The 25253-nt window shown below is 42.1% G+C and overlaps 1 protein-coding gene across 9 annotated transcripts in view; it reads right to left on the bottom strand.

Annotated features, from left to right (window-relative positions):
* The window catches only part of Dgki (diacylglycerol kinase iota), a 452799-nt gene that overhangs the window by 185588 nt on the left and 241958 nt on the right, over positions 1-25253 (bottom strand). For all 9 annotated transcript variants that reach the window (XM_036180454.1, XM_036180458.1, XM_036180455.1 and 6 more), the window contains 5 exons: positions 20041-20154; positions 18334-18471; positions 15216-15294; positions 1515-1570; positions 151-213 (listed from right to left, as the gene is read on the bottom strand). In XM_036180454.1, the coding sequence (XP_036036347.1) occupies positions 151-213; positions 1515-1570; positions 15216-15294; positions 18334-18471; positions 20041-20154 (450 nt within the window). The remainder of the gene's footprint in view (positions 1-150; positions 214-1514; positions 1571-15215; positions 15295-18333; positions 18472-20040; positions 20155-25253) is intronic.

Genomic DNA, 25253 nt, shown 5'->3' with positions numbered 1-25253 from the left:
GAGAATACATATACATGGTCTAATGAGCTTCCCTACATGATTTGTAAACTATATGCAGCCCAGGGACTAATATGCACATCAGCTGGCATGGGGGGGTGGCATCCAGATTCACATGCACATTAAATGAACATATACATAGTCAATACTCACAACAACTTTGACGTGCTTGGATAGATCTCTAGAACTTCTCTGTAGGAAATCAGAAAAGGCTGCCTACACCACAAGGGAGAGAACAATTCTTTGTTACATGGTTTCCACCAAATCCTTGCTTCAATTTGATAGACTGTTCCCTGAGATTCCACACTATGAAAAATATATATAACAAATTTTCCTTTGGTTTAACCCAAGGTAAAATAGGGTAGTGTCTGTGGAAATCTGTGTTTTCAGACTATAATCTATAATAAAATTTAAGATTATAGGAGGATAGAGGAAAAGTGGATGGTACCCAGAGTCACTGGGAATCCAACACTAAGATCACCTTTAACCTCTACCAAGAATGCTCTACACAGCCCTTGTATTTTTTAACTCCTACCCAGTGCTATCCATTTAAGCTGCACGTTATTGATACATTCAGTGTCTTCTGTTTTCATCTCTACTCACTCCTAGAAATGTCCCTGAAGATTAAAGAAACCCCACCCCCCCCCCACCCTGCTGTCTCTTGTGTTTCCACAAAAAGCTCCTTGTTCTGTCAATTTCTTAACCAAGGTCACTGGGTACACACCCTGTTAAAAACTATATGCTGAGCTAAGACTGTCTGTGATGGATGGTATTAGCTATCAACTTAACCCAGTCTACAATCACCTGGGAGAGGAGCTTCAGTGAGGGATTGTCTAGATTAAGTGGGCCTGTGCATTCATGGCTGGGACAGGGGGGTAGTTGTCTTGATTAGTGGAAAGACAGGCTCGGTGTGGGTGGCACCTTTCCCTGGGCAGGGGATCCTGGATTGTAAAGGGGTGAAGAATCAGTGTAAGCGTGTTTGTGTGTGTGTGTGTGTGTGTGTGTGTGTGTGTGTGTGTGTATACTCATTCCTTGCTCTCTGCTCTTGACTGTGGATGAGTGGTGGGTGACCAGCTGCTTCAACTTCCTGCTGCCTTGACCTCCCCCAGTAACAGAATGTAACCCAGAATTATAAATTGCTTTATATATTCCTTTAAATTGCTTTCTGTCTGGATATATTATTACAGAAACAGGGAACAAACTAAAACGCTATATGTTTGTTCCATCTATTTTCCCCAATTTCTTCATTGATATCTGTTTCAGGCTCCCTAAAAGTCACTGGCTCTTGTAGAACCTGAGGAGCTTAAAATTCAATCACGCACCACCCTCTTTGCTGACCACTCATTTAAAAAACATTTCCTCTCTTTCATTCCTTGATGAAGGTTTTAAAGAGTAACTATAAATTAACATAAATGGACGTGTCTGGCATTGCTAATTTTGATGTGGTTAGTTTCTTTAGTATTCAGTGAATTGGCATTAAATAATATTAATGATAATAAGATGAAATATATACTTACGCCTGCATAGAACATTTTATTTCGAAAACGACTATTGAATTTCTCTGGATTTGCTTCTGTAAAAAAGGAGAGGCAGTTTTGTTATAATTAGGACCTTTATGAAAGATTAGCTCTGTTCTTCACACCTGGCCTCTACCCTGAAGACCCACACGATCCAACTGTGCTGTTAGGATTCCCTCAGTTCCAGGTCTTTGCTCCAGTGCCCCAGTGACACAGGTGTCGCTAGCTATCTGGTGCTAAGAAGTTCAGCTCAAGCCAGTAGCACTGGTGTGAACTGGGAGTGTGTTTGTAATGCAGACCTTTTAGGTCCCACCTACCCCTGCTCTACTGGAATGTCTGAGTACGAGATCCAGAAATGGTGGTCTGACAAGCTCCCCAAGGTGCACTCACAAACACTAAAATTAGGGACTTTTCTTGTTAACTTGTTTTGAATCAGAGGGATTTGGGACAAGGATGGACAAGAAAGATAGTAAGAGATCTGGGGGTGAGATTATTCTCACTGTGGCCTATGAAGGTGTGGCTTCCGTAAACTATGTGTAAAGCTTCCAAATGCAGTTAAACAGGATGGATTTGAAGAAGCATTAATAGAAACTTGTTTTCACATTTAGAGGACACTCCAAACCCACTCCCCTATGTGTGATATACCTTGGGAAAAAATGGAAGTGAATGAGAGTTAAAAAGGTAGGGAGGGAGATAAGGAGGTGGGGAGGGAGACAAAGAGGGATGGAGAGAGGGAGGAAAAGTGGGAGCTCCTGAAAGATTTATCATATTACAGAAAAGTTCTGTATGAAAAATGATTTAATTGTCAGTTTGCCTCTACTGTTATTTAGCTCAAAGAGCCAAAAAGATGAAATAATCCATATCAGCGAATTTTCACAGGAATTCAGGGGCTAAGGAATGTCTACATGAAATATAATTTCCTCAAATGTTTCTCTCTGATGCAATTCCAAAGTTTCACTGAACAATCTACTGGTCTACCTTAGCCCTCTGCCTTCATACCCATCCACCAGTGGTTTCTTAGGCTAGGTCTTTTTCCCAGTCATTTCTCCCTAGAGAGCCAGGTGACCAGAGGAAACTAGGAAACAGTCCTAACACTGTCTGAAGACAGGATTTAACATTCTCTGCCAAAATGAGGGAATGTAAGAGTTCACTCACCGAGACTGGTCCTAACAAAGCATATAGGACCTCAAGCAAAAGTCCTACACAATACTTCCTGGGTTATTGTCAGGATTCTAAGAGTCAACTAATAATTGCATGTGACACAGAAACTGGGTAAAGAATTGCAAACTTAACTAAGAAGAGAAGGGAGTGTTTGTAGGTCGGTTCTCAACAGCTAACTTCAGCTATGTAGTCTCTTAATCCCAAAGCTTTCCTAATACTGCTCTACTCTTCTATTCAACAATATTCTCTGATCCTGTACCCAGAGCAGAGCAAAATGTTATGAGGAATAATAAACAAAATATAAAATGGCATTAATTGTGCTTTCTCTTGCCCTGTTACTCTTAACCTCTTTTTAAGATTTACTTTATTATTTATTTATTCATTCATTCATTCATTCATTTATTTAGTCTCTCTCTCTCTCTCTCTCTCTCTCTCTCTCTCTCTCTCTCTCTGTCTGTGTGTGTGTGTGTGTGTGTGTGTGTGTGTGTGTGTGTGTGTATCCCTCAAAGGCCAGAAGAGGGTGTCAGATCCCCTGGAGCTGGAATTATAGATGATTGTGAGCCACGTGACGTGAGCACTGAACTCCAGTGCTCCTAACCACTGAGCCATTTCTCCATCTCTGGGCTTCTCACTTGTTTAGAATCAACTTGCCTGGCTTCCACTTTCTTTTTTGGTTGCATCACCTTTGTTGTTTTATAAAACCAGAGGTAAAATGAGAACTTTTTTTTTTTTTTGCACTGTGTCTGAGTACTTGGGCTCTAGTTTAAAAACAAACAAAAATCCACTCTACCTATCCATCAAGTTAATAAAAAAAAAAAATGGAAATGTCAGCCAGCCACAGCTCTGGTGTAGAACTTTCTCAATATACTGATGCCCACAGCTATTAAGTGAATCCTAAACCAGCCAGCCACTAACATTTATGTGCTTTATAATTTATAGTCTGGAAATATTCACAACTCTATGTGGTTTTTCTATGAAACTCGATTTTTTAATAAAACTAAAAAGAAGATTCATTTTCTCCAAGGGTAGACTATTTCCCATAAGACCACCAAAATGGAATAAAATGGAGAAATAAACTGAGTTTTTAGTGACTTAACTCACACCTTAGATGAAAATGGTCACTGCAGATGTAATTTAGCTGGGAGTAATAAACTTTAACAGGTCTATCGAGACACCTAACATTCAGAGAGTGGTTAGGAAGACATAAGAGGAAGGGATGAGGAGTCACCCATACCTCTTGACCTTAAGGGTTTAAGGGGAATCCTCTTAGTCCCAGGACAATGCACTTCCAAAGGCTGGTGGGTAAGCATTCTACTTCTAAGCCACGTTCCTAGTCTCGTTTCCCTCTTTTGCAGCTTCTGTGTAAGCAAACATGAGACTCAGAAAGAGAGCTCAGCTAGAGCGTAGAGGAAGCTCAGCCTACTGCTGGAACTGGGTCACCTCCCACGAAGGCCAGGCCACAGAGGGAGCCAAGGAGGCAGAGGATGGCTGGCAAGTGCAAACAGCAGGGCTCAGTCATGTCCATCACTGGAAGAAGGAAGGACCGGATGGCTGAGTGTGCTTATGTGCATTATACAGAGTTGATGGACCCTTAAGAAGAACCAAGAGTGTGGACATCCCACTCTACCTTGCACACTGCATCAAGAAAGAAAGAGGGAATAAAGATTTGGGAAGGGGCCAATGAGAAAGTTCAAGGGCTTGTTCCTTCAGGAAGTTATGTCTGTGATGTGAGGTAAACATGAGGCTAACAGTATGATACCTCTGCTAGAAGGATCTGGGATTCACTGTTTGAATTCCTAGGTTATCCATTCTCCTCCTTCACAAGAAGTGGGTGTGATACAGTAAGTCCCACTCACTATCTTTCTAGTCCATTATTCTATTTACAATGTGACTTCATCCCTTTCCTGTTCCTATCATAAGAAATTATGACCAATTTGGAATATTCAAACACCATTTGTCAATTTGCTTATAATTCTCCCTGCTGAGGGTTTGGGAAGGTGACATACTGTGACATCCTCACTGAGGGATCCTGGGAAACATTTTCTGGTTATCCGGGTTGTTGGTAGAATGCACACCCTGGAGGCTGTAGAGCTCTCTCTGGTGGCAGCTGAAGGCCATTTGCAATAATAGAGTGCTCATTCACTGCCTGTGCTCTTGGGTTCTGATCCCTGCCACAGTCAACACCAGTACATCAAATCCTTGTAAACTGAATCTCTCTGACTTCTTCTGTCCTCTACTTCTGCTTTTAGGAGTTCACACGATTATACTGGGCCTACACAGATAATCTGAGAGTGTCTTCTGACATTGAAGTCAGCTTTGCTTACATGAGTAAAGTTCTTCTGTCACACTGGGCACAAGCATGACCCCAGGTGACAACTGTCATGGGAGTCAAAACTGCCCAAGTCCCCCCATTCTAGCCCTCATGATTCACATTCCTCCTAGTTGAAAAAGGCAGTTAGTACCTAAGAGGTTCCCAAGGGTCCCAGTTCACTATACCATCAACTTAAAAATCCCAAATCTTGTCTAAATCTGATTACCTCAAACCTTCTCTTTTGTCTAAAGTATCTAAATGATTTAGATCTAAGGATAATCTGTTTATAATGATGATGGGGTTCTGGGTGTAATCCATTAAGCCTATTAGAAACGTTAGTTCCATCCTTAAATATAGCACAAAGGCATGGTATGTGCCGTCAGACTGGGGACCCTTAAACTCTGCTTCTCTCTGCGACTGGTCTTGTGGGCTTAGCTGACAGACCATTTTAAGCATTTATTTCAGCCCAGCTTGTTACCTTCCATGTCTTGAGAGGGTCTGATGAAAGCATGCCAATGTTTATCACCATTTATTCATCCCTTTACATTTTATGTTTACCCCTCTTCCTGCTCTAGCTGTTAGTAGCCATTCATACATTGCATCTATATCAAAAAAGCAGAGAGTGCAAGAAATGTGATTCCCATGGTGTCCAGGTTGCTTTCTGCATACAGACATACAGCGCTGGGTATAGAAACATTTACAGAGCATAGAGTAAGTAGCACACCCAAATCATACCTAAATTTCTAGCCAACAAAAGCACATGTTTTTAATAACCTTTAGAGTTGCAAAGTGTCTCAAAGATGAGTTACTTTTCAACAAAATTTCCTAGATGCTTATTTCTCTGCAGGCTTGAAGACAGCCCATACCTGTAGTTAAATGGTTCAGAGAGTTATTGTCACACTTATTGTCACTGATCACCACCCAATATCACCACACTCCTCAGAAGGCCCAGTAGTTCTGTTTAACAAAAGGGTGCAAATGGAAAGTATACTGGCTTACCTCCCCAATACTCAATTTATATCCAATTATTATAATGCAAAGATCAACAGTCTGACATTCTAAATATGCAAATTTGTAAAGATTTTTGGCCACAACTCATTGATGAAAAGCTTCCCAGGTTACAAACAGATTCCTCTCTAATATAACACATGTAAACAGAACCACAAAATCATTTCATGTAGAATCCTGCCATGGATTTCCAGGAAAGTGGGAACAGGTTTACAGGAAAGTTTGGAGGAAGGAAAGGGGGAAAATATTAAAATTATATTCACTTCAAATACAAAAAAAAAGAGCTGTTGTTCAACAATGCTTTTAAAAAAGGCATTGAGGTGTTTTTAGAAAATATTTCAAACAAAACTTATAAGCTTTAGGAATATTTGCTTGTTTAGTTTATGTGTATGTGTGTACATTTGTGTGAGTTCATGTACAGCATGTGTGAGCCCTTGCCTGTGGAGGTAAAAAGAGGCCACCTGACTCCCCTGGAACTGTCCTTTTAGGTAACTGTGAGCTGCTCAATGTAGATGCTAGAAAGTAAGCCTAGGTCTTCAGCGAGAGAAGTAAGCACTCTTAACCACTGAGTCATCATCTCTCCAGCTCCCACATAGTTTTTGTGGTTGTTGCTTTGCTTTGTTTTTAAATTCAGTGTATAGAATAAGAGATAAGCAGTCGAGCGTGGTGGTGCATGGTGGTTCCTGTCTTTAATCCTGGCACTCAGGGGGCAGAGGCAGGCAGATCTCTGTGAGTTCAAGGCCAGCCTAGTCTACAAAGCGAATTCCAGGACAGCCAGGGATGCTACACAGAGAAATTCTGTCATGAAAACTCCAAAACAGATAAGTGATCCTACAGTTTTAATTTTCTCATCAAAATGTGAAATAAGTAGTTGAAAATGTCAGTACATTTGTTACTTACATTTCAAAAATAATACAATGCAATCTTACTGATCCTAAAGAAACCTTGGAATCTAGAGTTTTTAAACATAAAGATCCTTAGTCTGCCTTCACTTTCACTACTTAAAAATGGACAATGAATGGTTAAAACCTGCTCTATGTCTATGTCTTATTGGATTTGACTCATCTTACCTCCAACCTGCCTTTGATGACACACTGAAGAGAATCAACTCACACTCAAGGTGGAGTGATGTGAGCCCAGATGTATGTGCATAAGAGAAAATCGTCCTGACTGTTCAGAACTGGATCATGGCACTCACATTATCTACACAAACATTTTTTCCAATCTATTCCTTGGCAAGCAAGGCCCTCCACACTAGAGTTTTTCAGCTCTCAATCATTACCAGTATCTAAGCACACATATATAGATTCAGTTTGCCCATCCATACCACACGCCTCCTTTGCTCTAGCTTCGAGTTCTTGACTAGCTCATAAACAAATGCAGTTTGCCTGAGGCACATGAGGAAGGCATTAGCAAGTATAAGTATTACAGCACAGTCACAAAATATTAGATATAAACACCCCAAGGAACTCACACATCTGGCATACTTTTTCCATTGGATACTTACTCAATTTTTACATTTTTATTATTAGTTATCAATAAAAATGAATTTCCTTATGACACGTTCATAAGTGTGTGTAATATATTTTGATCATACTCACCCTCCATTACCATGTTCCCCTTCCACTGAACCTTCCTCTTCCCAACTAGTCTCTCTTCTACTTGTGTGAACTTTCTTAAAGATGTGTCTATGTGTATGTGTGTGTGTGTGTGTGTGTGTGAATGTGTCTGTGTGTCTGTGTGTGTGTGTGTATGAGAGAGAGAGAGAGAGAGAGAGAGAGAGAGAGAGAGAGAGAGAGAGAGAGCACTTGAGTTTTATTAGTGTTTCTCACGGGATCATGGGTGAGGACTTGTTTATAGGACCCTGAACACCTTACCAGTGGTTACACCAGTGAAGAAAATGTCTCCTCCACCCCCATCAACCATCAACTGTCTCAGGGAGGGGTGGAGCCTTATGAGCCTCTCTCTTCTCCATAACAGGATGCAGATGGGTTCAATCTTGTGGCCAGTCTTGCACAGGAAATCACAGCTGCTATGTGCTCAAGAATGCAATGATCACTCATATATGCCCAGAAGATGTGTTCTACAGCATTCCACTCTTTCCTCTGACTCTTGCATCTTCTCCATTTAACTACTCCAGAAATCCAAAACAAAATGCCATAATCTATGCATACAGTTACATGACCACTTTGTAATTCAAATTTTATATACTAAAATAAAAAATATTCCTTCTTTTCAATATCAACTCCCATTAAGGACATTTTAAAAATGCCCCTTACCTTTTAAAATACTGTTTTTACCAGTATCATTTTTCAAGCACTGTAGAAAAGTCATTCATTGTGCATTCCCTCTTCTTCTAACTCATGCTGAGGACAAGTAGGTGTGTTCCTCGTCTTCCTTCCTTCCTTCCTTCCTGATATGACTTTTACCTGTATTATATCTTATCTATTATCACATGTCTCCCTTAACTTCCATACTTATTACCCTGTTTGCACAACTCATCTATAAATTCCTTCTATGGACACTTTTTTTTTAAATCAATGGGCCATATCCTCCAATGGAACATTCTGGTACTGTAACAAACACTTACTGACACCATTGGACTGATAATAAAATAAATAAATAAGATGGGGAGGCAGGTCTGAAAATGAAAGGTAAGACATCATTGTAAGTGTCTTAGCATGTACCTGGGTCACTGTCACCACACCTTTAGGAGTGAGCTGATTTTTTTCTTTTAAAAATGATGGCATCCCAGGCAGTGAGGGTTAAGATCAGTTGAATCAAATCAGATCATACAGACACTCCGTGTATTTTTATCAGTCCTTCTGCATATGCAGCAATGTGATGACCACATGTTACAGGAGCACACTGAAATGATGAATGGTTTTCACACAGAAACTCAAGATGGAAGATTTAAGATGGTTAGGATTTTCTAGGACAAGCTGTCTAAGCTCTGGTGCCTCAACCAACGGCATGCAGTGTGTCTCAGCACCATCTTCAGCAAGGATGAAATTTAGCAAAACTGCCACACATAACAGCCTCTTAAAGGAAATGTCCTGTGATAGGAATCATGGAAGTCACAGTCCTATGAGTCACACTGTCTGCATGCCCTGTATATTGAGTGCAAGTAGTAAATTCTAAATTGATTTCAATGCAGCCTCCTCTAGAGATATAAGTGTATCCCCTGACCTTGTGCACAAGATTCAGGTCCTCTGAATCATAATTTCAATGAGGCAGTGATAGAGAAGCAACTGATCTCCAACTAAAAGTTTGATGTATCTAATAGCTATGTCCAAAGAGTGACAATCTCATTCCCAGGGCTGGTGAAATGAGACCTGAGTTTGTCACTGACAGCTATAACCACTGTTAACACGCCTGAACATTAATGTATTGGGATATTTTCCATGTACTCCCTCAAGCGCTATGATCACACAGCACTGATGATGACGTACAAGGCAATACTCCAAGTGAAAATTACGTGACCAACCTCATTATTGCTCCAAACCCTCTCCCAAACATTTGCTTTCTGATGCATAAGTAGCAAGCATTCAATCAGGTATGTTCTGGCCACTTTGGGAAGAATTAGCATTTTATTTCCAACCAAGTGAGGTATGCTTTCAGTCTCATCAAATACAGAGAGACCCAGACTGTTACATTTATCTTCTTTATCCACAAAGACAAAAAACACACTAAGAATGCCTCCCCTCCCTGCCTGCCTTTCAGCTGATAATTCTAAAGCCATCTGCATAGCAACAATTCTAATAAACTGTCCTGAGACTAAAGTGATTTTAATTGTCCTGTCTAAAAGAAAGACTATATAAGTAGGTATACTAAGAATTGTCCATTTGATGAAATGTTTCCCATCTATGTCAAAATTTCTCTCTATAGTTAAAAATTCTGCCTTTGTGTTCTTAACCGCTGAACCATCTGGATAAAGAAAATATGGTACATATACACAATGGTACATATACACAATACTACTCAGCAGAGAAAAACAATGACATCATGAGGTTTGCAGGCAAATGGATGGATCTAAAAAAAAAATCATCCTGAGTGAGGTAACCCAGACTCAGAAAGACAAACATGGTATGTACTCACTCATAGTAGGATACTAGATGTAAAACAAAGATGACTAGACTGCTCCACAACTCCAGGGAGGCTACCTAGAAAACGGGACCCTAGGAAAGACACGAGGATCGCCCAATGACAGAGAAATGGATGAAATCTACATGAACAACCTAGACGACAGTGGGAGTAATGAAGGGCAAGGTTCGAGGGAAAGAGAGCTTAGGGAAGCAAGAGATCCCAGCTGGATCAAGAACAGAAAGGGAGAACAAGGAATAACAGACCATGATAAATGAAGACCACATGAGATCAGGAAGAAGCAAAGTGCTAGAGAGGTCCCCAGAAATCCACAATGATACATCCTCTGTAGACTACTGGCAATGGTCGAGAGAAAACCTGATCTGACCTAGTCTGGAGATCAGATGGTCAAACACCCTAACAGTCATTCTGGAACTCTCATCCAATAACTGATGGAAGGGATGCAGAGATCCTCAGCCAGGCCCCAGGTGGAGCTCCAGGAGTCCAATTGTCGAGAAAGAGGAGGGACTGTAAGAGTGTGAATTGTTGAGACCAAGATTGGAAAAGCACAGGGACAAATAGCCAATCGAATGGAAGCACATGAATTATGAACCAAAAGCTGTGGAGCCCCCAACTGGATCAGGTCCTCTGGATAAGTGAGACAATTGAATAGCTTGAACTGTTTGGGAGGCATCCAGGCAGTGGGACCCGGACCTATCCTTAGTGCATGACCTGGCTGTTTGGAACCTTGGGCTTACTCAGGGACACTTTGCTCAGCATGGAAGGAGGGGACTGGACCTGCCTGTACTGAATCCACCAGGTTGAATTGAATCCCCAGGGGAGTCTTGTCCCTGGAAGAGATGGGAATGGAGGGGAGAGATTGGGGAGGAGATAGGGGTGGGGGAGGGAGGGGGAGGACAAGGGAACCCATGTCTGATGTGTAAAATTAAAACACAAATATACCAATCCTCCTCTCTTAAGTAAATCAGAGGAGGATTAGCATTGAAGACACTCCATATGGAGCTTATCTTCTTCTTGGCAAAAATAGTCATTTGGGAAAGAAACTGTTCTTGCCTGGACTGCTTGATCGACTGGACATGCAGAACCCATAGGAAGGTGACCACTGAACTTTGCTTGGCAAAATGGCCCTTCAGGTTCCTGCTTCACAGAGGAAAATGCCAGACATTCTGCAGGACACAGAGAGAAGTGACTGAGATACTCTAGACCTATAGACTGAAGACAAATGCCCCAACTTTACAGAGGAACTTTGGATGTGTGTGTGTGTGTGTGTGTGTGTGTGTGTGTGTGTGTGTATATAAAATAAAAGGAATCTTAAAATTAACACACAAATATAATAAATTTTAAAAAATTCTGCCTTTGTGCAATTGATAGTTGTTATCCATTACAAGTAGATGGGCTGGCATAATTCCCATTTAGAGTAACATATTTTCATGACATTATTCATACTTTTTTTTTCCACAATGGCTCTCACAAGACTTTGAATCACCCTTAAAGTATTTTGCAGCCAATTATGCGACCTTTATCTTGAAGCCTTAATTTGCAAGCAGGTGGAGCTCCTAGCTGAGGATCCTAGCTAAGAAAAGGAAAGTTCATCTTCTTTGGAGTATGTCCCAGGGAAAGTTGTCCACATGTCCGTTGATGGCCCCACACTCATGTGCATGTGGCCAATACTCATCAGACTCATTGGGTGAGGGAGTGAGAAAACATGAAGATGCACATATTGGAGGATATGTTATAGGCAAAGGCAGTCCATGGGGAGAGAGAGGGAAGAGTGTGGGGTGCTTAAGATGTGTGTGTGTGTGTGTGTGTGTGTGTGTGTGTGTGTGTGTGTGTGTATGTGTGTGTGTGTGTGTGACATATATGTGTGTCATATATACATGTATATGTATGTGGGTGTGTTATATGTATGTATATATATATACATATATGTGTGTGTGTGTGTGTGTGTGTGTGCTGACTGTCAAGAATAAGTAAAAATATTTAAAAAATAAAATAAAACACTAAGCCTTATCAATAAACTTCCAAGGTTATTGCTTGGAATTTGGCATCTGTTCGTCAATTGGTCTCCTTTCCCGAAATTCTTTCGTAAACCACATTCTTTTGTACTGTGCTGTCTCTCTGTGTTCTCCTCATTTTGATGCATAAAAATTCCTTCTTAGTACAAAGGTGTATATTATTAGAACAACTTTCAGAATTATTAGGTCCCAAATCAGGTTCTCTTGAATGAGCTTACTCGGGGCCACTTACTCAATTGGGTCTCTTCACACCAGGATGCCTAGTTTTGTAAATTCTTGTATTTGTGATACTATGTCACTTTAGAGATTGTTAAGAAATTCAGGAATATTTTTTCTTTTTTTTAATTATATTTGTATTTTAATTTTACACAGGGTTCCCCTGTCCTCCCCCCTCACACCCTCACCCCTACCTTCCCCCCAGCCCCTCCCCTCCATTCCCATCTCCTCCAGGGCCAAGACTCCCCTGGGGACTCATTTAAACTTGGTGGATTCAGTATAGGGAGGCCCAGTCCCCTCCTTCCAGGCTGAGCAAAGTGTCCCTGTGTAAGCCCCAGGTTCCAAACAGCCAGCTCATGCACTAAGGACAGGTCCAGTCCCACTGCCTGGATGCCTCCCAAGCAGTTCAAGATATTCAATTGTCTCACTTATCCAGAGAGCCTGATCCAGCTGGGGGCTCCACAAAAAAATAAAAAAATTATTGCATATTAAAAATATTTCTCAGCCATTTGTATTTTATCATTTGAGAATCCTTTGTTTAATAGCATGCTCCATTTTACATTGGGCTGTTTGTGTTCTTGTTTAATTTTGTTATTTTCTAGATATTAACCCTGTATCAGATATATAAGTGATAAAGATATTTCCCATTCTGTTAAAAAAAAAAAGAAAGAAAGAAATTCAGGAATATGATTATTAAGAAGTCCAGATGCATAAGACCTTAAAGAAATAAGGAGAAATATGCTAGGAACCAAAAAATAATTACTGTTTACTGGCCAAATAAACTCTCTTTAAACACAGGAACAAAAGCATGTATTTCCAATTTGGAACATTCAAAGTTCTTTTATTTCCCATCTATTCTGCCTGTGATTTTCTAGTCTTTCAGAGAGGCAGCACAAAGAACGGTCCCTTCTTCACCTGGGACTTCTGCTCTTCCTTGATGCAGAATTTAACTCCAGACACTTTCTCCTAATCACCTTAGTGAAGCCTTAGGACCAGACTTGCTAGACCCGGTTAGGGCTTCACAGGGCTGTGCTTCAGCTATATTTTGGATTCTAATAGTCTGAACTTTAGTGCTCCACTGTGGATGTCTAGTGTGTAAGAGTTAGACTTTGCTTTGCCTGGTAACCATAATCTGGTGTTTGGGGTTCTGGTTTTTGGTATCCTGTGTTTCAAGTTTGGGGTTTTAAACCGCTTGAGTCCTGCAGAGCCCACAGGGAATGAAGGCAACAATTCCTCCCTAAGGACTCGACTTTCATCTCCCAAGTTTGAGGCCTTACATAACTGTGTCACAGTTACAGCTAACACATTTACAGGGAACTAGGCACCGACACACCTACAGATCGAGGACATGGAGTATACTGCTGTGGGATGTTCTGTATGTCAAATGTGTTGCTCTGATTGGTTAAAATAAATAAAATGCTGATTGGCCAGTAGCCAGGTGGGAAGGATAGGGTAGGTGGGACAAGGTGGAGGAGAATGCTGGGAAATGAAGGCTGGGGCAGGGAGACACTGCCATCTGCCGCCATGACAAGAAAGAGATAAGGTACTGGTAAGCGACAAGCCACGTGGCAAAGTATAGATTAATAGAAATGGGCTAAATATAAGAATAAGAGCTAGACAATGGTAGGCCTGAGCTAATGGCCAAGCAGTTTAAATAATATAAATGTCTGTATGTTTCTTTTACAAATGGGTTACTGGACTAACAGGGCTTGGTGGCACCTGGAGAGAAGCTCTCCAACTACAGTACACACCCATAGACAGAGTGTAGGAGGCAGAGAGATGGAGGGAAGAGGAGGAAGAGAGAGGTAGAGGGTAGAGATTGTGACAACCTATATCCTAAATTTTCTCTGTTCTGAATGAGGAAAAAATGAAATATTTTACTATTGCATCCTTTTCTCATGTATATCTAAATTTTTTTCTATGATATATATAGTTTTAATTTTTCAAATATTTTTATCTTTTGAAAATTCATGTATGTGTACAATGTATCATGCCTGCACCCACCTCCATTCCCCCACTTTGCACTCCCTAGGCCCTCCCAGCACATCTTCTCTCAAGTTTATGTGTAATCCACTGAGTCCAATTAGTAATTAGTGCTGCACATGGATGTGGAACTGTCCACTGTGTCTTGCCCAACCTACCAGGGACCACAACCCGAAAGACAGTGTTCTCCCTTCCACAGCAGCCACTGGCTGCCAATTCATCTTACTCGCTTTCAAAATATGTTCTCCCAGAGTCTTGGACCCACATCTTCTCATACAGGGAGTTATTACAGCCTTGTTCTCACTTGTCTCACCCAGTGAAGGTCCCAGAACCTTCCTCGCTACCTCACCACCATCACACTCCTTCCTTTCAAACTAAAAGTCCCATATTCCCTTTATTGTGTCAACATGGCTGTTCCTTTCCTCTTCCTCTTTCCTATCACATTGCAAAGGCTCTGGATAGACATATTAAACTTGAACCTCTGGTGGCTTGTGAAGGAAGCTAAGTGCATGCTAGTTAGTAAAGAAATCTTCATCCAAGAATTTTTTTTTTCCTTCAGAATTTCCATTCAAAGTGGGGGAGGCATGCTAGTGGCAGGGAACTTGCTTATCATGTGCAAAGCCCTGGTTCGGATCCTCAGAACACAGTATAAGAGTCAAACTTAAAGATTAACATCCCATGACTTGGAGTGGACCTCTGTCCCCGCCCTTGTGCTTGTAGACAGCTAGGTCTGAGGTCTCTGTAGAAAGTTCCCCTCTGGTCCAGCTCCCAGGGTCATCATGAAGGTGAACAAGAGGGAAACATAGTGCAGGCGATATGCAGGTGATATGCAGGTAAAGGGGAACATGTAGAACATGGCTGGAAACTTCCTCCCAGGGAGACAGAAATGGGACATGTCCTCACCTCGGGATTCATGGAACTCCAGGGTGACGTGGGCATCAAATCCGAGGCTGAAGTAATTGTTGAAGACATTCAGAGGAAGCTGCAAGAATAGACAAGGATGAAGGTGACTTTTTCACAGCCAACTAGAAGACACCAACCTAGACCCAAGACCAGACCCTATTTCTGGGGCAGCCTGTGGGAAACCGATCAGTCATATCTCACTGTAGAGCGTGTTTATGGACAAGACACAGGGGCTCCTGAATTAACTCAATAGCACAAGCTCAAATCAAGAAATCTCACAACTCATAAATCATAAGGAAACAAGGGATACAAATACAAATGACTAAAGGAGAGCCGTTCTTGTGCATGGTGCAGTAATATAAGCTGGGGGGGTGCTCATTTGTAACAATCTCGCTACAGAGAGATTGATTCCGTGAATTTAGAAAGTAAACGCAATTGCTAGATCCAGTCCAGTTTCCCTAATAAGTGCATGTGCCTTTTTCAAGAGTTTTTTATTCAACACACAAATACTGCAGCCTGAAATAAACAACTTACATATAATCTATTTTTAAACCATTTTTGTTTTCACAAATCTCATATAAGAAATAAAGCAGTGAGAGTCAACTTGATTTGTATCAGTCATTGCTGATAGAAAAAAGAAACAACAGCTTTGTTGCTTAAATAAAAATATTTAATGACATATAATTCAGATTCCCACTTAACTGGTTGACCCTGTATCTTTAATAGGACATCCACACCAACCATAGAGAGCACATGTAAGCTCTAGCTTTTTCTCCTATGCTCTCTGACCCTGACTATTCTTGTGAGCCAGGAAGAAGGAAGGCTGTGAAGCCTGAGAGGCCCCATTGAAATTGCAAACATGATGTCATCTGAAAGCTCCAGTTCAATATTAGAACAACCAGAGAAGCACATAGAAAATGCAAGAAAGGAAAGGAGAATTCCCCCACATTTCTTTCCATGGCTCAGGATGCAAGATAAATACTAAATTAAAAGAGGCCATGTCCCTAAACAATTGTCAGGTTTATGGCCCAAATTGAATATGTACCCTTTTGTTATTAGAAGTAAGTGTGGAAGCCTTTAAAGTTCCTAAGTCATTTGTTAGAGAGTGTGCACATACTTCTAAGTGATCAGAAAGATCTCCTGATAAGCTAAAGGGAGAAATATTGCCCCATTTAAATAAAGGGCAGAGGAGGACAGCCTTGCTTTCTGTCTCTGATGAAAAGAAAGCCCCCCCGCCCCGCATCGAAGGCCCTGAGACCGAGCCTTGATGGGTCAGGGGCTACATCAGCCCTTAGAATTGGTTTCAACAAACTCCAGAGTAGAGAAAAACTCAAGCTACATGGCCATGCCAAAACCATGTCTAACTCTCTTGGCTTCGTATTTGAGACTGTCCAGTCTCTGCACTTAAACAAAACCCCAGACCCTGTAAGGACAGCACGGTGATTGTGCAGAGAGCACAGAAACATTCTACCATTTATATTACTTTGGCTACAATTCTAACCTGTGTCTTAGCAGCCACTGATAGCTAAGGAAAACATCTGGTCACAATTCCCTAAGTAATATTTCAATTTAGTCTGTGTTTAAGATATTCACATTTTCCAGGAAAAAATGTGCCCCAATTTTCTACAGATCCCCAAACCCCATTCCCAAAGCCCTTTAATTATCTGGATTGACAGTCTCTGGCTCCATCAAGAAGTCTTTCCATTTCTCAAGCTTTTGGGAAAAGAGTTAAATTGTAGGTCTAGCCAGTCCACATTTAGCAGAATGGCCTAAATGTTTCCATTTCAGTAGAAAGCCCCCCTCCTCCTACTTTGGTGGTTTTTCTATCCAATCTCAATTAAGTCAAATACACAGTTAAAAAGTATCACATATGTTTATGTTTAAACAATGTTCAATTGTGAACTCAGCTTCACATGGGCAATCCTGATGTCTAATAGAAGATTTATTAATTTCAGCAGTGGAGTTTAGGTGGCAAACAGTGGAGATGAGGAGAGATGTTTAAGCCAAACAAGACACTTGAGTATCTAACATAATCGTTCAGGACTGTGATGAACAATAACTTGGGCTCAATGGATGGATCCAAACTAGCAAGGACGTTACTTGAAGTGCAGGTGCAGGGGCCTTACCCCTACATTAACTTACTCCAAATCTCTAGAGAGACATAATCTTCCTTCTAACAAGTGTACCAGGAGACTCTTAAGCCTATGCAATGGTGGGCACATTATCACGGAAGAAAAGTGAGAAGTTACATAGAGGACCTGTCTACTCAGTGACATACCAAGTTAATTGGAGATCCAGGTCAGAATTTAGAGTCAGGTTCTGAAGTAAGGCTGCAAGTAGTTGATTTACAACGATGGCCTTGGTTTCGTCTAGATTGTCTTCACCATAAATGCTCAGTCACCAAAGAAAAATCCCAAGACAGACTACTATTAAGGCCATTTCAAGTCCCAAGTAGATGAGGCCACTGGCTACACAGAAGGGATGTTTGATGTCAGGCCAGCAAGATCTAAGGGTTTCTTCCTGCTGGAAGATCATCTACCTAATGCTTAGGCACATACATGTACTCCATCTTCTCATAAGGGGTTTGCATCTAGCTCAAGAGATTAACAAATGTTTACATGCTTTCCCAGTGTAGAGCTGAAGACAGAGAACAGGTCCCTGAGCTCTGGAACAAGTATAATATCTGAGTCCTGAAGGGTCTGTGGAGCGGGAACAGGGAGCGAGGTGGTGACAGTACACTCGAAGCCTTAAGAGCCAGAGTCCCAAAGCTATCCCGTTATCTTTTAGAAGGCAGAAGCCACGAGTGTGTCTTAAGGAATATGTATCTTATTGCTCAAGTCACTGCCCAGTGCTCCATCAGCAGAAAAAGAATATCTCTTCCCTTCTGCCCCCCTCTTGCTATTTTTATTTATCTGTATACGTATGTGTGAGTGCACATATATGCAAGTGTCTACAGAGGTAAGAAGATGGTGTCAGATCCCCTGGAACTGGTGTTCCAGGCAACTGTGAGTCACCCAGCACAAGTGCTGGGAACTGAACTCCAGCACCTCTGCAGGACCAGTGAGTATGCCTAGCTGCCGTACTACCTCTCCGGCCCTCAAATGAAGAACTGTCTAACCTTACACACGCCATCTTCAAGTTCCTCGGGGGGCAAGTCTGGGTTTCTCTCCACATGAAGGTTCCAGCGATCCAGCTGTACAATGGTGCCATCTTCTACCTGGCACAGGATCTTAGAAACAGGCTCATCAGTGTAACCCTAAGGACAGAATCAGAGCACAGACCCTCGCTGTCTGGATCAGAGAGTCACGGTCAATGCCACAGCAAGGCGAGGCGGAATCAGCCATAATCCTACTGGTTTTAAAACATAAAGGCTGGAAGAGGGAACAGTTTCCCCCCTCTATATGCTCAAAAGAAGGTGCGTGTAAGCAGCAGCTTTGCCTGATCTGAGCTGAGGAACAACCTGCCAGCACCAACAACTAGTGGGCATGTGCCCGATTGCTGCTTTTACTGGAGTGAACAGCAAGCTTCCTGCTCGCTGTTGGAATTTGGGGCCATACGCAAGTGTGTGTGGGAAAGGGAGGGAGCTTAAAAAAAGACTGAAGGCCCTCTCTCATTCACCAATCCTTGACCTTGTGTTGGGAGGCCATCAATCTGAGGCCGGAGGAGCGGGGCTGATGAGTTAGTCAAGGTGGTCCCACACTGGATTTGGATAGGAGCAACTGATATTAATTGTTTCATGTAAGTGCGCTTGGTTTTATTTCAGCTACTTAAAAAGGAAAAAAAAAAGTAAAGCAAAATATAACAGCAAATAATACTTTGACAGATTAAATCTGCTACAAGCTGGATCAATGTCTGCTATGGATCTGAAGGTCACTGCCCCATAAAATGAAGGCCAGCAAATGACCTGGTAAGAGGGACTAAGAAGTTGGCAAGCAGACATGTTATTATCTTTTAAAAACATTTTAATGTATTCTCCCACAATCGCATACATGTATAGAATGTATTTTGATCATACTCACCCCTACTTCCCTCTGGTACTCCCCTTGCACTCCCTCTGACCTCTTCTTCTCCCCAAGCCCTTTGCCAATTTTCATGTCTTTTTTAATGGTCCATTGGGTTTAATTAGAATTTCTTGGATGATCATGGATTTGGGGTAATTAATTGGAGCATGAGCTGTTTACCAGAAACTATATCACTGAAGAAAAATTCCTGCCCCAGCAGCCTTTAACGCCAATAGTTAGTTCCTGGGCTAGGCATGTTAGTATCATGTGGCTTCTTAAATCTTAGTACACTAAGATAAACATACACATACAATGTCCAGTTAGTGACAGGAAGGGAGTTCCCTCACAACTTCAGAGAAAGGTCCAGCATGGGAAGGGCCATAGGACAATGGTGTCATCCAAGCTACAACAACAATGATCAGAAAATCTCTATGTTCAAAAAAAGTTGTGCCTGTCTCAAAAGATAGGTCTGAAATCTAAACCAGATTTGCAATTATGGCAGGGGCTAAGGGTCAGGATGAATGCAAATTTGCAAGATTGTTTCATATGAATGCTTGAGGCCAAACCACCCATGGTGTCTCAGTGGATACCTCAACAATCATACTGTCTGTGTACTAACCATGTGTTTGTCTCATACCCAACATCCCCCTTCTTCACTGATTCTAAGTCTAAACCAAAGAAGCTACAAATAAACAGGCAGTTCGAGTCCCAAGTCGAACTTGTCCCTGGACTGCCGCCGCTTACTGCTTCTAACAGCAAACACAGAGTGACCAGGGGGTGTGGTTTGCTGCTCCATCTTAGGGGCAGCCTCCTCCACTTCTTACCCCTCCCCAGTTGAGCGTCCGAGCCAGGTCATTCCCAGTCCCCAGTGGAAGGACCCCCACAGGAGGCTGTGGACTCAGCTGCAGCTCATCCAGGATGGAGAGGATCCAGCCCACCTACAGACACATCGGGGACCAGAAGAGAGAAAAGAAAGACAATAAGTCACCAAGAAGGCACTTACAGGTGGAGGCTGGAAAGGTCAAAATGCTTAAAACACATGCTTAATCCAGTGATCAGGAAACAAAAAGGCAACTTACTTCAAGTGGTTTCAAAATGGTCAACCCCTTAATAGGAAAAAGACCACTTTATGCATGCTCTATTATATAAGCAAATTGGGCCCCATTCATCTACATGTTTATCTAGACATGTACTTTAAAATTTAGGAAAATTTAAGGCTATTTAAATACAGAGAGAATAAAAAACTCAGAAACAGACTAAATTTCAATGCTGGCTCAGACAGACTGCAGAACCTTGATTAAACTGCATAGCTTCACAGAGACTCATTCATCTGATTTTCAAAATTAGATAATGATACCCACCTCACAGGACCATTTATGGCTTAAACTGCAATGCATATAAAGACCATAACCTTGCCTATGGCCCATGCAGGCCACTCATTAGAAGACAGCCCTCCACACCATCATTTTGGAAATTCATAGTATTTTCTTAACTGTTCCTAAATTCTCTTTAATGATTCACTATGAAAACATAATTATGTGTGGACTTAATGTCTAATATAAATTTAGGCAGAAAGTACATACTTGTACACTAGAATCACATTCCCCACTTAATCTTTGTTCTAGGAGAAATAATGCTTTGAATACAGCTATATTATATTTTAGACAAACAGCTCCAAACACAAAGGTAGCAAAAAGAAACAAATCTTTATGACATCACACAGACCCATATTCCATAGGTCTCCCTAAGAATTTTTCAGCTATGACTTTCATAGTGGAACTACAAATGTCATGAAGAGATTACTTTAAGTGATGGCTTCGGTTCCCCATTGCACACTAACCAATTTTATCTCAAGCTTAGAAAACAAAGTCTTGCTATAAACTATATAACCCTTGGCCTATTCTCTGATAGAGGAGCTTTATTATCTCACTGGTTCATTCAAGAGCTCAGCAAAATGGTGGCACATCTTTACTCTATACTTGTATGAGTGTCATGATTTTTTAAAACAGCATGCTAGTGGTGCATTTAATGAGTACTGCCAACTACATGTACAACAGAGCAGAGCAGCTGAAATACAGAGATTAATGGGTTGGGCTATGCTAGATAAAACAAAATGGCTGCCCTCAGAGTTCACACCAATAAAAGATGGTACACTGATTACAATCTCCACGCTATCCCCGAGCAATAACAAATCACATTATTAAAATTCAAAAAAAACATCAGGATGAAGCCATTAATAATATGTTAACATAGAAAGACTCTATAAGATAGTTTAACTTTAGTTTCCACTTTGTAAGAGAGTTGACTGGTGAGTGGCATTAGTGTCACACCATTCATACATTAGAACTGCCATTCATAATTAGATAAGACTAACACCAGTGAGGGTAGTCTCATCACTACTGCTGGGTAACAAGTTTTCATAAAGAGGTGAGTGTAACTGGGCCTGCTGGCACATGCCTACAATTCTGAACTCCTAAGGAGGCTGAGGGGGGAAGATGGGGAGTGAGACAAGCCTAGGCAATGTGTAAGACCCTATCTCAAGAAAAAAACAAAATGAGGAGGTGTCTGGGATAGAGCTCAATGGTAAATCACCTGCTAGGCATGCCCAAATCCCCAGGCAGAGCTGCCAGCTCCACGGAATTACTAAACAAATTGCTAATACCAAACTCAGTTCTGGAAATGGCCTGACTATCTTAGAGGCAGCAATATGTGATTTTGGTATCTCTGGAACTAGAGAGAGTTAGAAACAGATGATTCACAGCCAGGCATGGTAGCACTCGTCAGTAGCCCCATTTACCCAGGAGCCTGAGCCAGGGGAATTGCTTGAACCCAGTAGTTCAAGACCAGCCTGGCAATAGAGTGAGTGACAGTAACTCCTACCTCACAAAAAGAAAAAGGAAAAAAAGAGGGGGGGGGGGAGAAGCTGTTGAAGCAAATCCAGATGACCTTTAGATTTTTCACCTAGACTCAGAAAGACCCGGGGGATTTTTCCACAGCAAATGTAAAGGTAGAGCAAGCGTAGTTCCAACTTTAACTTCGTCTTAAATCCCATCTCCTCCAGAAATCCCTTCCCAGGATGTAAGCCTCGACACCTACCATGGAAGCCCAGAGGCAGGTTCACTTTCTAGAAAGGCACACCATGACATTCACTGAATGTGATCCCCTAAAAATACAGACCTTTAGAAGTGTCAAGAGACACTCGTGGACCACCCTTAGATCGTGACCTGGGTTTCTTGAGCTCTTCTCAGCCAAGTGTTCCCTACGCTAAGCCGGTTCTCACAGCTGTGTTGGATAGCGTTTGGGTGCTGCTAAAAGCACTGTATCCACAGGGAGGGCTAAAAGCACCAGGAAACTTCAGAAAGCATGTGGAAGTCACCGCAGAGCATTCAGAGTGCTCAAGGCACACACAAACAGCACAGAGGAAAACCAGATCTGTAAATATGCAGTAGAACTCAGATTCAAATTCAACAACTCATCCAGAGAAGAAAAATGGGAGCTTCCCCAGAACTTCTCTGAGAGGTGGTCTTTTCCATCTCTAGATTTAAGTAAGAAATTGTTCTTATGTCAGCTGGCCTATGTTTCCATTTCCTTTGGGAACTCTTACATTAGTTTACCCTTACAACATCTGATTTTACCCTAAATACAGCAAAGACAGACAAAAGAGGTGAGGAAGACATATCTTCTTGGCCCTTTGACAAAACACCAAGTGTCAAAGGTGAGGTAAAGGTTTGGGGCAGACTGTCTCCAGGTCTTAGAAGGAGTGGAGGAATTGAGTGTGCCCTCATCTAATCATGAGGGACGAACGCACCCCCTGCTGGTGGGAGGCTGTACTGGCACCAGGGCCCTCTTGACAGGGGAAAGGGTGGTTGGGACAGAGTGCAGATGCCCACTGCCTGAGGCCATGGCTGCAGAACTGTGGCTTCTATGTCTGGTAGAAACTGAGAAAGGCTCTGCCTGGCAAACAGGCCAACCTCCCAGTATCTCAGGGATGTCTTCTAGCACGGAAGTCTTCACCACTTACAGCAAACACTGTTTTTGTCTGGTAATGCTTAAACTGCTCTGTAAGAAAACTAAACAGAGATAGGAAGTGAAAAAGCAAACACCTGCCTCTGAACGTGAGCCTACAAAGAAATTCCAAATCACCTGAAGGCTCACACTGAAAGGGATGGAAAAGTAAGAGGATTAGCCACCAACTGCAAAGTTACAAATGACTTTGAGAAGTGTCACCTGACTTCCTGTGATGGGTAGAACAGTTGCCAATCAAACCTTCTCAGGCTCAGCTGCTGTCTGCTCTCTCAAAAGAGTTTCCCAAGAGCTCTGCTTGATCTGTGCTCAGCTCCACACAGAGCCCTGGGGGCTTGTGGATTTCATACCCTCGTCTCATAAGGACTAAGCGTAATTCTTCAGAATTTGCGCACACAAACACGCTTTTCCTTTACAAACTGCATGTCCATGTGTTATGTGTGTGCATGCACCTGTTTGTGCCTATGTGTATGTGTGTGTGTCCACATGCATTTGTGCATGCACCTGTGTATATGTATGCACGTGTATACCTCAGTCTCCTTACTTCATTGATCAGTTTTCCTTGACTACAAGCAGCCCATCTTGTATTTCCTTGTTGTCATCATATGCCCTCTTACAACACTTTCAGTGTCTTGCTATTCTCGGAGACACCCACTGTTACACATATGGCCCTCTGGCTGAGGTGAATCAGCATCTACTCTTCGGGCAGTCCCAAATAGTTTTTTCCTCTTTCCAAGAAGTACGTTGTTACTATTCAACATCCAGCTGCCCAGAAGGCTGAACAGTAGTGGGGCAGAGGGCACAGAAACCAGAATGAGACACTGGCATTGAACCAAGCTCCGGTGGGTACTGGAGTGGACAAGTCACACTTTCTCATCTATAAAACAGAAAGCAACTGCACCTGTGCTTGACTGTCGTTTTACTCTATAAACATGTAGACTTTGCTTTGAGCATGGCTGACAAGTAGGAAATGCAAACTAACATTAGCTGCTACACCCAGTTCTGCTTTTATTCCCATCATCTTACTTCACCAGTGAAGGTCATTTCCTAGAAGCCAAATGCCATCTTCCCACTACTCTACTTGAAGAAAGTTGAGCCCTAAACTTAAAATCAGCCTCACCCTCACCTGTCTTTAAACCACAAAGTCTGATTTTTGCAAACTAAAAACAACACCAGAAGCCAGGCTTTCCAGCAACAGAAAGAGGCCATGGGAAAGAGGGACACAAATATGCCACAGTGGCAGGAGAAATGAAAGATCATGGCTAACACCCTAAGTGTTTGTCCTGATGAAAGCCAAACAAAATTATATAAAAGATCTTCAAGCCCCAAAGCTGTTTTTTTGGGGGGTGGGGGGTGGGGCGGGGTTCTGCCTCCCTGGTTATAATCAGAGGCTTGCTGTTGCCATGATCCCAAAGACTACCAGCTTTCACATAGGTTCCCCATTTTATTAGGCTTTAATGTTCCCCCAAATTATCTGTGCCGGCCCACTAGCAAGCACTCTTCCGATTCATTATTTAATTCAGTACAACACACAGCACTTAATGTATTTTCCCCAGAAGGTCATCCTGATTGAGCCCAAACCTTTCCAGTTTACAGAGTTCTGCCCTTCCTTCATTAGGAGCAGCAGGACTGACAGATTGAGAACACCCGGTCCCCCTGCCTGGCCTCATGCCTGAGCAGGCACAGCACTGCAGCAGCAGCTGGCCAATGCTGCCACCACCTGCCTGCGCTCAGCTCTAGCTGTCACAGAAGGACATCAAGTAATCTCTGCCTTCCACGGTGCACTGACATTAGATGGGACCACAGAGTGTGGATGACAGTGAACTGACATTTTCCTCTAATAGAAGAGGCGTACAGTGACTGCTTGGTATGCAGCAGGAAAGAATGAAGGACACATGTATTGGGAGATCAAGGGAGAATGACAGCGACATTCCTCCATTCTCAAAGAAAAGAAAAGCATGACATTGGACTCTGACAGGTACACAGTCAGCCTTAACCCTCTGTATCTAGACCC

The sequence above is a fragment of the Onychomys torridus genome, chromosome 3 (assembly GCF_903995425.1).
Source record: "Onychomys torridus chromosome 3, mOncTor1.1, whole genome shotgun sequence".
In the NCBI taxonomy this organism is placed as follows: Eukaryota; Metazoa; Chordata; class Mammalia; order Rodentia; family Cricetidae; genus Onychomys; species Onychomys torridus.
The sequence above is the reverse complement of the archived record's forward strand: the minus strand, read 5'-3'. Positions and strand labels throughout refer to the sequence as shown.